At 38.0% G+C, this 13,054-nt stretch overlaps 1 protein-coding gene across 1 annotated transcript in view; it reads right to left on the bottom strand.

The window, feature by feature from the left end:
* Positions 1-6,490, bottom strand: part of LOC149182562 (E3 ubiquitin-protein ligase APD2-like) — a 135,365-nt gene extending 128,875 nt beyond the window's left edge. Inside the window, exon 1 of the mRNA XM_089416884.1 lies at positions 5,927-6,490. Within this exon, the coding sequence (XP_089273010.1) occupies positions 5,927-6,197 (271 nt within the window). The 5' untranslated portion in view covers positions 6,198-6,490. The remainder of the gene's footprint in view (positions 1-5,926) is intronic.
* Between the last annotated feature and the right edge of the window lie 6,564 nt (positions 6,491-13,054).

A 13,054-nucleotide genomic window follows, 5' to 3' on the forward strand; every position in this document is an offset into this window, starting at 1 on the left:
AAGGTAAAGAACAGATCAGGAACACTGCATTGGCAGTAGAAGGGGCAACTACAATGGGTTGTCCAGCTGTATTGGATCCAACAGCTAGAAAGTTTGTTATATTATATATAATATAGACAGTACACCATATGCTGAAAGAAGAGTTTTAGTTCCAGGAGAGATGAGAAGATCACATGAAAGAGTTTCTGACAGTTTACTATCAAATGACATTGACTGCAGGATGACCATCTGCGAACCAACTTGGGTGACCAACGATGGCATGGATAATTTGTCTACCTTATTAGAGCAATGCCATGCAGTTCAAACTTCAAACTAGCAGTGTATTTCAGGGGTGAAAATAATTTTCAGACCTGAGAATTCAAGCTGAGCAACTGTGGTCTGTGTAAATTTTGTAACTGTATAAATTCATATATAACGACAGTTCCTGAGATTTCTTGCTGCCCATAGTATTTTGTCATGCTTGCAGTAAACGCATGTTAGTCTATAGTCCACCCAATTATTTCCCACATGACATAGGTGTTGCTTCCATAGTTTGTATGTCAAATGTCATGCAAATTAAAAACACAAACTGAATGTCTCATATTCTTTGCTTGTCACTCTAGTTTTCTCCCCACTGTAATCGAGCCATCACTTGAGAAAAAAAGGAGAAGTTTTAAAAGGCAAAATTCATGTACGTGCTATATGGTCCAGCAAATTTCCATGATACTGACCCTCTCAAATAATGCTTGTTGAAACCAAAAGACAGCACAAGACGTTATCCCCATACAGAACATGAGTAGCTTTGTACCACTTTAGGTCTATTAAATCATAAACTATAAGCAAGGCCATTTTTTTGGGAGCGTGGGGAAACGTCCCCTCAGGGAAGGGAAACGTTTCCCTGGCACGTCCCCCTGAGTTTCCTCCATTTTGGGAGCGTGGGGAAACGTCCCCTACTCGTCCCCAAGTCCCCGAAGCGCGGGGGAGCGAGGAAACTAGGCCCCTAGGGGGGGGGGGCGAGTCCCCGTGGAACACTGGTTATTAGTGATGTTGGTTAGGATAGGTTTATTTTCAGAAGAATGGTGTCTTTCTTATGGTTTTCCAAAATAGTAAAAAAAACATGGACTTTGATAAGTTTGGTTGAACTATAAAGTCTTGGTTTTGAGTTAGTTCTTTGCTTCGAGTTTGATATACTCTTCCTTCAATATTAGTGTGCTTTGGTTTTCAATCAGTGTCATTATGGAATAGTGAGTTGCTACCATTGGTCAAGACTCAAGATAAAGAAACTCATGAAGGAAGTTTGGTCGCTCAATCAAGCCAAGTTGGTAACACTTTGTAAGGAGTGAGTCTGATTCTGAGGTCTCATAGAGGTGGAATGTCTGTCGATCAGGCAAGAGGAAGTCCATTGTGTCACAGATTTGCCACCAGTAATCTCTAAGACTGAAAATTGCCATAAAATCAAGAAGCCCAATGCACATGATCCAAAACAAAAAAGATAAGATGTTCTCTATGAAAAATCAATCTCAAACCAGGCAAGCATTACCAAAGCTCTCTCCACAGGGTACAATTGGCTAAAATATGTACATTGTTTATTTCTGCCATATGGCACCTATTGCATTTTGTGCCTAGTGGAGCAGCCCCTTTTTGAGACTGATTTGTGCCTTAACTAGACCCTCGTTAATTAAACCCAAGACTACATGGACAAATAGTTTGACTTAACAATAGTTATGTCCATTATATAGACTCTTTAGGTAAACATCAGGTTCATCAAGCCTTGTCTTTTATGGAGGTCATTAAAAAGTCTTTTGTAGAAATTTCTGCCCAAATTGAGTTTTAATGCAAACCAGAAATTTCATCTAATTGACTAGAGGCTTCCCAGATATTAATCTTGTCAATTTTCATCCTTAGGGCTGTTATGAAATAGAGTATAAAACAGCAGCAGAATGAATCAATATTTCACATTCTAACAGCCCACTCTTGCAGGCAATCCAAGAGAAAAGATATGAAACAACCAAGATAAGTTTCAACTCTCCAGGGCAACTTATTCCACAAACCAGGACTAGAAATTCACTTTTACAGTAGTTATAACAGCACTAAAAAAGCAAGTATAGCAGCAGCAAAACAGCCTTTAAATTCTTCAATGATGACGTCAAATCACTTCACAATTGTCCTTTTACTTATTTCAAATCATCAACACATATATAGCTGTAAATAACAATACATGAAGAACATATATGGCTGAAAATCATATCTGGGAAATGCACAAGTTTTGAACCATTGGAAAATGCATGTATATGCTCAAGATGAAGTACGTGTACATACCATAGCCTTCTCTCAAGGCTAGTACAAGTCTACTAGCACCCCAAAACTCTAGCTAGGGAAAACATGAAAACCCTAGCTTCATCAAGGAGCTACAACTTACAAGAATCACTCCAAGTCCTCCAAGGCAAGACAAACATCCTCTTCTCTTCTTCTTCTCCCCCAAAGATACCCTAGGGTTTTATCACAAAGCCCTAATCTCAAACCTCCAAGGGATAAACCCTAACCATACACTTCCAAGATTCTTTAAGATACTCCAAGAAAACTAAGAAACACTAGTGTCCGAGAGAAAGAGAGAGAGATCAAGTACAAGTGAAGAGCTCAGAAAGCAAAATAAGAGTGATCATTAGTGATCAACAATGTCTATCCACAAGAGAAAACCCTAGTCACAAGAGCAAACTCCAAATGAAGATGCCTCCTTTAGTCTTCATAACTCCACCTGGGGTTCATGAGGAAACCCTAGCAACTTCCTTCAAGAATCTTACTACAAATAAAACAAATACAATGATGTGATGTGATGATTATCATCAATGTCCTTTGCACATGAGTTAACCCTAATATCTCAGAAGGATCACGTTCCAAGCCAAAATGTAATCTCTAGAATTCATAAATCATCTTAGGGTTTCTTCATGAACCTAGTGACTGACTCCAAGAAGCTAAGTACAAAGAAAAGAGCATGATAATGATGATGATGAAGGACTCTCTCCTTCCTCTATATGTATGAGAAGTAAAAGACACCAACAATACAATGTGGGTCCAAGCTCTTACAGGCAACTTACAATGAAAACTTGTAGGCCAACAAGTGAAGCACTCCACTAAAAAGTACATGTGTCATGCTCCAAGGTGATGTTGTACACAATAAGGGCTCCAAGATGATGTAGCTACACAAGGCATGTCCACATCTCTCAACCAATAGCCTCCACAAATCCATCAATCCTTCTAAGAAATGTACTCTACTGGGTCAACGACCCCATACAAGAACACTAGGCATCCATAAGACAATTCCAAGCAACCCTTGCTATCTAGGGTGTAATTCTCTCCTCCAAAATGCACAAAACTCCTCCTCCCAAGTAGGTCATTCTCCAAGCAAGTGAACCTCTCCATGTCAACACAATGACAAACGTCCTCCAAGCAATCAAGAGAATGCCAACCCCTAAGGGAAGAATACCAAGCCAACACCTAACTAAGGTCAAGCAATCACTAAACAAACTATCTCCATCATGCAAATCCATCACAGAGCATTTCCCATGCGCCAATCCATCTTGGGCCATCTAGGGGCTGAACGTAGACCATGTGTACACCATATCTCATGAAGCACCCCAAATAGTGTGTGAACACTTTCAGAGTAATCCAAAAAACTATCACTTTTTAGCAAGGTACTCGAGATATAAAAGCATGAGTAAGCATACACCACAGTGTTTTATAATTTAAATCTTGATTGAACAAGAAGCACAACCATAGTGGCCCAATCAATTAGCTCAATTGGTTTGAACGAACCAACTTCAAGGCAAGGATCATTGAGAGGTCTTGGGTTCAAGTATGTTAAAGTCCATCTGGGTTAGGAGTACGTCTTGTACTCTAGTGGCATTTACCCCAAATGCTATCACGAAATGTAAAAAAGCACTTACAGGGCTTCCTTGAGAACATTTTCCATCGAACAAAAAAAAAAAAGATAGCACTGCCATAGGTTAAAAAATAGAGGAAAAGCCTTACTAATGGTACATGATTCCAGTAGTTGTTTAAAATGGCCATAGTATTTACTATTTAATTATGATTGTAAAATTATGTAGAATTGTGAAACTTTGGCAATTGACATATTAAATAAAAAAGAAAAGCTCCTGTACTCTTCAGTTCACAAAAAATAGCTTGTCATCCGTGTGTCACTGCTTATAATAGCCAGTTTGGAAGCAAATTTAGGGTCAAAACAAGGATAAAAGAATTCATATTATACCTAGACTGAATTCGGCTGTATCACAGTTCATAAAGTAGCTTTTTAATATTTATCCAAGAACATTTTCTATGATCAAACCATCTACCTCGGCGCCTCATCCTACTTCATGCTTTTTGAGTCCCAGTGGCTAAAACTAACTAATCACAAGGTATAAAATTCTCAATTTTTTATTTTTAAGCTTAGCTGTGAGTGACTTTGGTAGTTACAAATTAACTATCTCCCATTTATATAAAAAAATTAGCCTAGAATTTGCCAAGCAGGTAAAGGAAAGCAGACTCCTACTTCACACTGCATGACAGCAGCTTATTAAAGGCTCTATATACTTTCAGCCTATGATACTTTTCGTCCAAACTGCTAGTTGTGGGCTTAGTAGGATTTATTTGAGCATGTCACCAACCATTATCCTCCCTACTGCCCCTGCAACTAAACCCCAAGACAAGTTCCCACACTCCAATTTCAGCGGTCACTCAGATACAATTTTCCATTCTCATGCATTAAAACCTAACCATCCTAGTTGCCAACAGAAAGTACAACTGAACAACCTAAATTCCTCTGTTGGTCATTAAAAACAAAACAGTAATGTAGCCAACCCCCAATCTCTATTAACATTATTAAAATAGCCAATGTGGTATCAGTTCACACCTAAGGTTGACAGCTACAAAACATACATACTAGGGTAGGCCTATGTCTCACATATCCATATGTTGGCCACGTTGACACCAATGTTATCAGAACCGAACCGGTGATCGAACCGAAAAACCTTGTGGACCGGGAACCGGTAAAAAACCGGAAAAAATAAATAAATAAAAAATAATGACAACAACAACAACAAAACAGTTTACCAAAAACACATAAAATATTCATATTTTAAAGAAAAACATATATATTTATGTGCATATATTCATATTTTAAAGAAAAAAATATATATTCATGTGCATCCATATGAATCCAAACCATTTATATACACATGTCGTGTGTCATGCGACTTAGGATGACAGAGTGTTAAGCTGACCTTCAAGGTTCCATCCTCAGTATGGTATGAGCCCCCCTGCATGGCATGATTTTTTAAAAAGATGAGGTTGGAGAAAATTCCCTGCAATTTTGGTGGAATAGCCAGCCCTCAGACCTCGCACTTAAGCCCGTAGAAATCCCATTTTTATGGTTCAGCCACTTGGGGCATGTATAGAGAGAGTACTCTACACAAAAAAACATATTGTACCATCTTCCAGACAATCCATAAAAATCAAACAGCAGCAAACTACACTATTTTTCATCATCGTGAATAATCCCAAGATCGAAATTATATGACAGAAACTTCATACCAGCGTGAAAAATAAAATACAGATGCGATAAACAATTAAGAAAAAGCAGAAGACAAAAATAGAAACACGCACAAACACTAAGCCACCTTCATAAAGCTCAAGGAAGTATCAGATAAAAATATTTTTAAAACTCAAATGAACTTCATCCGCATAGAATTTTGATTGAATGAGCCATATAAACGTAATTAAAGAAACCCAATTAAGCAATTAAATGACTTACACAATCTTCAGGAATCTATTTATTAAAGACTAGAACATTGCCATCACATATGAAAAACCATTAAATCACTTTTATAGAAATCCTGTAAATAACAGACGATATTAACAAAATTTGCTCGAATTTAATGTCAATTATTACCTAATATTGCACCAATTGTAGCTGTAAAGCTCCACCAAATCCTCTTAGCTCTGCGAGAGGCTCTCCTCGGACGTTCATGCTGACTGTGAACGATAAGAGGTGGGCTTTCATATGCCGGATACCATGCGTGATTGTGTGCGTCCCTGTAATTGTCGTCACCCGGGCCAAAGGCACCAGACGACCCCTCATTGCTGAAGCTTGATCCATGACAACTACTGTGATGACTGGAAATCACACCGCCCGATCCATCGTGTCCGAAGCTGGATGTCATACCCGTCGCTAGTTTTCTTCAACTTCACTCCGGCTCACTGATCTGATAGGGAATGCTGGTTCAAAATCTTGTTTAGTGCGAGCTGCGCAACAGATTCTTTATGGGATATATATCGACCTTTTGCTTTCTCAAATTTTGAACCGGATGGCCTTTTGCTTTCTCAGCTTTTGAACCGACTGGGAATTACGCGGTTGGAGTGCGTGTTTTCTTCCGAGTGAAGGGAACTATGAGTCCCTGTTTTCTTATAAGAGAAGGAAACTATGAGAAACACTGTTTTATTATTAAACCAAGAGATGCTTCCTCTTCTAAGGGTAGGGTGTTAACTGTTTTCTTATGAGAGAAGGAAACTATGAGAAACCCTGTTTTATTAAACTAAGAGATGCTTCCTCTTCTAAGGGAAGGGTATTATAAGAGTGTTGTGAGAGATGCTTCCTCTTATAAGTGAAGGGTGTTATTACATATTTCTTTGTGTTATGAATTTGATATTTATTTTTTTCTGGGAATTGATATCATGGGTATCAAATATTAACATGGTTTTATTATATAAAATTTAGTTGTGTTAATTATGCTCTACAATATAATATAGAAGAGATAAGAGATGTTGTAAATATATATATATATAATAATTTATATTAATTTAATTTAATAAATAATAAAAATAATAAGTAAATTTAATTTCATATTTATATATTAAAATTTAATAAATTAAATAATTAAAATCAGTTTTAAAGTGAATTTAAATTTATGTTGTGTTTTTTTTTGTTTTTTTGTTGTTGTTGCTGTTTTTTTTATTTTGTTTTTTTTTAACAAGATCGGTTAGATGATATATTACCAAAAAAGAGTGTGGAGCAAGCTCATATTACATTCAGCTATATTGCAATAGTAGACTAAGAAACGAGACGAGAGCGTAGTCCCTTCTTCTGTGCTTAATTTCCGAACTTCATAGATTTTTTTAACTATTCTAGGATACTGTCGAACGTATTGACCTACTAAGAAAACAAATTTATATAACATAAATTCTCATTGGATTTATGGCTTGTTGACTAAGCATTCTTGGGCTGCTTCAGTCATGTTGTTGTTGTTGACTGAGTTTTCTCCTTCACTGCTCATAGTGTTTCTCTTGTAGTATTCTATTGCTTCCTCCAGATGCTTGCACTTGATTTTCAGATCCTTTATCTCATGTTGTTGCACTGCCATATTTTGCTTCTGAAAGCTATACTCCATTCTCATTTCACTTCTTAGATCTTTGAGAGACTTCTCCCGCCAATGTATCATGGCCTTGTTTCCTTTACATACTGGGCATGAGTCGTTCCTGGCTGCCTTCTTAATGGGGTTAAACTCCATCTGACTGTTATTTCCCTTGTTTTGTTGTAGCTGCCTGCGCTCCCTTGATCCTTCGTTGCTCTGATTTGATGGCCTCTGTTTGAACTTTTTGTGTAGCTGTGGAGATTGCCGCTGAGGGAGATAAAATGATAGAGGGCCTATGATTTTGGAGAGGAAGGTAATATGCAGCAGATGTTGAACCACTCTACGATGGGAGTTGAATGATGGTTGGCAAAGGTTGATCAATGAGAAACAAGATGCAGATGAGCCAAGAATTTATAGGCAGAGGTTGGTCAAACAACAATGGAGGGCTGGGAGATAAATAAGCTACCAGATGAAGTGCGTATGCATGTGGACGAGGTATAGAGGGTGGAGAGCATGTTAAGCAGGTTAGAGGGAGCAATGGTAGCTGAGCGCACCTTATAGACTGCGTGGATGCCTGCGAGAGGAAGGGAATATGGAATGCGCAGAGAGCAGCTGCTCTTGCTAACCAGAGATTGACTGAGCTTCGAGAGAGCTGGGCTAGAAGAGCTATGAAGAGTCGAGGGCCAGTCACGGGGCTCAGGCAGATAAAAACTTCAAAGTAGATCTCAAATCGCTCTCCTATCCACTCTCCTTTAGTACTATGATGCTCATACGCTGCAGGCTTGCCTCCATACTTATAATTGAAATGGCCCCCCCATGCATTGAACTTGAGAATTGTCACTTGCGTGCTTTTTCCCTCTCTGGCTCGATTTTCTTCTAAGTTTTGCTTTGCTTGCTCATGAACCTTGTGACTTGGATTACGTTTTCTGACAGTGATCTTTTGCATTTCCTTTTTTCCTTGCTTTTTCCTCTGCCTGTCCATGATTTTTTTAGATTTCTTTGAGCTGTGTGTTTTTTTATTTGCTTTATTTTTATTTTTTTTTCTCCTTGATTTATCTTGCTTTGTCCCTTTTTTTCCCGTACTTTAATCTTTTCAAATTCATTTTGATCTTATGGCACAGAGTGGTGGTATTCTTCATTGTTCTCCCGGACTCTTCCTTCATTCATCTCCACTGCTTGATTTGCATGGAGATCCACCTGCTAATTGTGAAGCCTCAGTATATGTTTGAAAGTGACATTACCAGAGTCTCCTAAATTTCTTCTTATTCTTTTGATAATTCTACTCATAAACTCGTTGCTTGGACTTTTGGTTCGGATCATTGCCTCAATTATGATGGTTGAATCTCCCAGGATTACTGGGTTTTGGATTCCTCTTTTCCTAATTATTTTTGTCCCCATGAGCAAGCTATAAGCTTCGACCTTATTATTTGAAATTTGTCCCAATCCCCATTCATATGTGACAATTTTTTTTCCACTTGGATCAAAAATTATCCCACCTGCTCCTGCCTTTCTAGGATTATTCTTGGAGGCTCCATCAAATTGCAAACAATATCTATTTTGTAGTCTTTTCCAACTTTCAATTTCTTCTTCAGTCATTCTTAGTTTCCAGTTTTTCCCTAAGCTTTCTTTTCTCTGTCCCTTTTTACCTTTGTTGTCTATTATGGCTTTGCTGAGCCATTCTCTTTCTTATTGTTGAAGGATATTATAATCCGTTGGAGCAGTTCCTTTTTCATTGAATATTTCTAAAGTTAATCCCCATGTTTTTGATAATGTTTTTCCAATTCTAAGATTTTGGTTTTTAAAGATGCACTTGTTCCGAGTCAGCCAAATTTTCCAGCATAGGATTGTTGGAATGCATTTCCAGATTCTTATAATTGTGACTTTTTTCTTTGTTGCATGTGGGTAGGCTTTCTCTAGAGTTTTGAGAAATTCCGGCAATGGTTTACCATAGTCTATATTTACTTCCAGTGGACTCAAGCGTTGCTCCTAGCATTCTCTTGAGAATTTACAATCCTGAAATAAGTGTTGAATGGTTTCTTCTACCTGATGGCATAATGGGCATCTTGATGGCCCTTGGAATCCTCTTTTTTTAAGGTTTTCGCCAGTCAGGATCTTTCCTTTTAATAGCGTCCAAATGAAGATTTTTATCTTAAGCAAACTTTCAAATTTCCATGCTATTTTTCATGGTTCCCAATCTTGCTGATTGGTTTGATCTTGGAGAATTTTATATCCAGTTTTGACTATATATTGCCCATTACTTGGGTCCCAAAGGTAAACATTTTCCTCATCACGATGAATTGGTGCTGCCCCCTTTAGATGCTGCTTAATTTTGTTCCATTGTCCTTCCATGTTTGCTGGGATTGCTGTCCTTTTCCATTCCTTTTGATTCCACAGGGAGATTGAATGTAAGGTATTAAAGCCTTTCCCTCTCATCCACTCTTGAATGCCATCCATTTCCGGGTTATCCTGTAATGGGTCTTTTCCCATGATTTTGTCTTCCCAAATCGAAATTTTTTTTCCATTCCCTAGAGTTTTGGAAATGTGATTTCTCATTATTAGAATGACTCTTTTGACTAGCTTCCATACTTGGGTGCTTTGTCTTATTGGGATGTTTCCACTCAACAGTTTCTCCTTGGAACCTTTCAGATATTTATTTATGAGGGCTTTTTTCCACCAGCTCTCTTCCCCTGTTATGAGTCTCCAAACAATTTTCATTCCCAGGGCTGCATTCATGAGCCCAGGCAACTGAATGGACAGGCCTCCTTATTTGTATGGTAGCACTACATGTTCCCACCTTACCAAACTGAACTTTTTGTTTTCCTGCTTTCCACCCTGCCAGAGAAAACTTCTTAGAATTAATTCCATCTGCTTATGGGCACTTGTTGGTGCCATGATTAGAGCATATTGATATATTGGTAATGCAGCAAGGAGAGCCTTAATTAATATCACCCTTCCAGCCATATTTAACCACAACATTCCCCAATTCTTTATATTGTCTTGCATTTTCCCAATTTATTTGTCCATATTTCTGCCTTCATGCTCTCTTTTGATATTGGTAATTCCAGATAGAGGAAGTGATTCCAATTTTCCTGTGCTAGGATTTCCATGATTTGGGAAATTCTTTGCATAGTTCTTGGTGGAATGTTCCACCCATAGATCCTACATTTTGTATTATTCAAAAGTCCACCTGACACCTGTAGAAATGCATCCATTATTTTTTTGAATCTTCTTGCAATTATTGTTGATGCTCCTCCCATCAACAATGTATCATCTGCAAACAAGGAATGATTTATGGTTTTTATTCCTTTTGCTATTCTCAGTCCTGTAATAGTTCTTTCTTTCCTCTGAGTTTCCAATGCTCTTCTAAGAGTTTCTGCCATTATTATATAGGGAAATGGTGATAGAGGGTAGCCTTGCCTGAGGCCTCTTGTGCTTTGAAAAAATTCACTGGGTCTTCCATTAATGAGGGGGGCGATCCAGGGAGTGGATATGCATTCTTGTATCACTTCTATTATTTCATTTGAGAAGCCCAGTTTTTGAAGTACAACCATTAGATATGGGTGGCTGACTCTATCGAAAATGTTTGCCATATCTAGTTTGATTATCATACCTTTTTCTTGATTTAAGATACTGGAGTTGACAGCTTCCTGAACTATTATGACATTGTCAATGATTTGTCTGTCTGGGACAAACCCTCCTTGGTTTTCTGAGATAATTAGGTGCAGCCCTTTCTTTATTCTATTTGCCACTATTTTTGTTATTGTCTTGTAGGAGGAATTGCATAGAGAAATGGGTCGGAACCTATTGAAGGTGGAGGGGTTTGCTTCCTTTGGAACCAAAGCAAGATAGGAAGATCTTGTGTGGCTTCCCATTTTTTTTAAACATTCTTTGCCATTCTTAAGAAATCCTTTCTGATTGTATGCCAATGATTTCTGTAGAAAGCTATTGTGAATCCGTCTAGCCCGGGCGCTTTGTCCGGATGCAAGCTCCAAATGGCCTCCACAATTTCTTCTTCTATGAGATCCTTGCACATGTCTTTGTTTTGTTCTTTTTTTATTTTCTTCTTTGTATGCTGCAACATTTCTTCATATTCAGCCATTTCCTCCGTTGTTGATAGTAAGTTTTTGAAGTGCTTATGGGCTATTTTTTTTATTTCTTCCGCTCCTTTGCTTTCTCGATTTTCCACTTGTATCTTTTCTATCTGGTTTCTAGCTCTTCTGATTTTCATATTGTTGTGAAAAAAGACGTATTCTTGTCCCTTGCCTTGAGCCAGAGGCTTCTAGATTTCAATCTGGCCTCTTCCTCCTCTTTCCTATTTTCCCTGTATATCTCCCAGAATATTTCTTTCTCTTTTAGGTAGTCTTGCTTGCTTTCTTCTTTACATTCTTTTTCGGCCTGCATGCTATCCATTTTCTGTTGTAGCTCTTTTTTCATTTCTTTTCTTTCTTTTTATTTCATTTAACCTTGCTCATTCCTTTAGCTTGGCTCTTACATTTTTTAATTTTGTCTCCCATATGTATTGTGGTGAGCCTGATATTCTTGGTGCCCACGCAACTTTAACTATTCGCTGAATTTTGTGATGTTGTCCCAGATTGAGTTGTACCTAAATGGGAGCGAGCTTTGGTTTTCCATTTTGCCCATTGCTATTATAACTAGTCTATGAGCAGAAGCTGTGGTGTGAATGATTTTGGATTTGCTAGAGCTGTACATTGTTGCTATGTTTTCTTGGATAAGGATTTTGTCAAGTCTTTCTTTTATGTTACTTTTACCCACTCTCTTGTTATTCCAGGTATACTTTCCATTATTTGGAGGAATATCCAGAAGGCTATTATGTTCCATTATTTCTTCTAAAGAGTTCCTGGATGGATCCACTTGATAGTTTCCTCCAAACTTTTCTTCTATGCTTCTAACCAGATTTAAATCTCCTCCTAAAATTAGTTTTCCAACTTGAATTTCTTGTAATAGTTTATTTATTATTGCCCAACACTGTTCTTTCTCCTTACAGTGGTTGGGGGCATATATATTTATCACCCTGTATTTCTCTTCCGTGTTGATCCTCCTAAGATCCGTTAAAATCCAGTGCTGCCCTGTTTTTTCCCCATTAATTCCCATATTCCCTTTTCCCAGATTGTGCATATGCATCCTAATGCTCCTGTTGCCTGGATTGCTTCTCCTTCATATTGCCTGAACTTTTTTTTAAGTTTTTCCGATTCTTGGTTGTTTACTTTTGTCTCCTAGATCATAAGGATATCTGGGTCTCTTTTTTCAAAATGTCTCTTGTTGCATTTTCCTTAAAAGGTGTCCCCATTCCTCTGCAGTTCCATGAGACTATTATCATTATTTACTTGTTGGGTGGTGCATGGCTCCTTTCCCCTTATCCTGGCTTTTCTCCATATTTCTTATACTTTTCCCTAGATAAGTATCCATAGGTTGTTGTGTTCCTAGGGCCATTTCTTTTGCTGCTGCTTCATCCCTTATTTCTTTATTTGTCTTTCTTCCAACTTTTTTTTGGTTTTCTGCATTTGGGAATGCTTCTTTAGCTTGTTTTCTGGTTAATATCTTGTCTACTAAGGGAGGGGGAGAGAGGTGAGTTGAATCTCTGGGGAGAGGGGGGACCGTTGGGGGGTTGGGGAGCATGGGGTTCTAGATCTAGATTTGGATCTAGGGGA

This window comes from Pinus tabuliformis, chromosome 3_2, assembly GCF_031772625.1.
Source record: "Pinus tabuliformis cultivar Carrire ecotype Pingquan chromosome 3_2, CPIR1, whole genome shotgun sequence".
NCBI lineage: Eukaryota > Viridiplantae > Streptophyta > Pinopsida > Pinales > Pinaceae > Pinus > Pinus tabuliformis.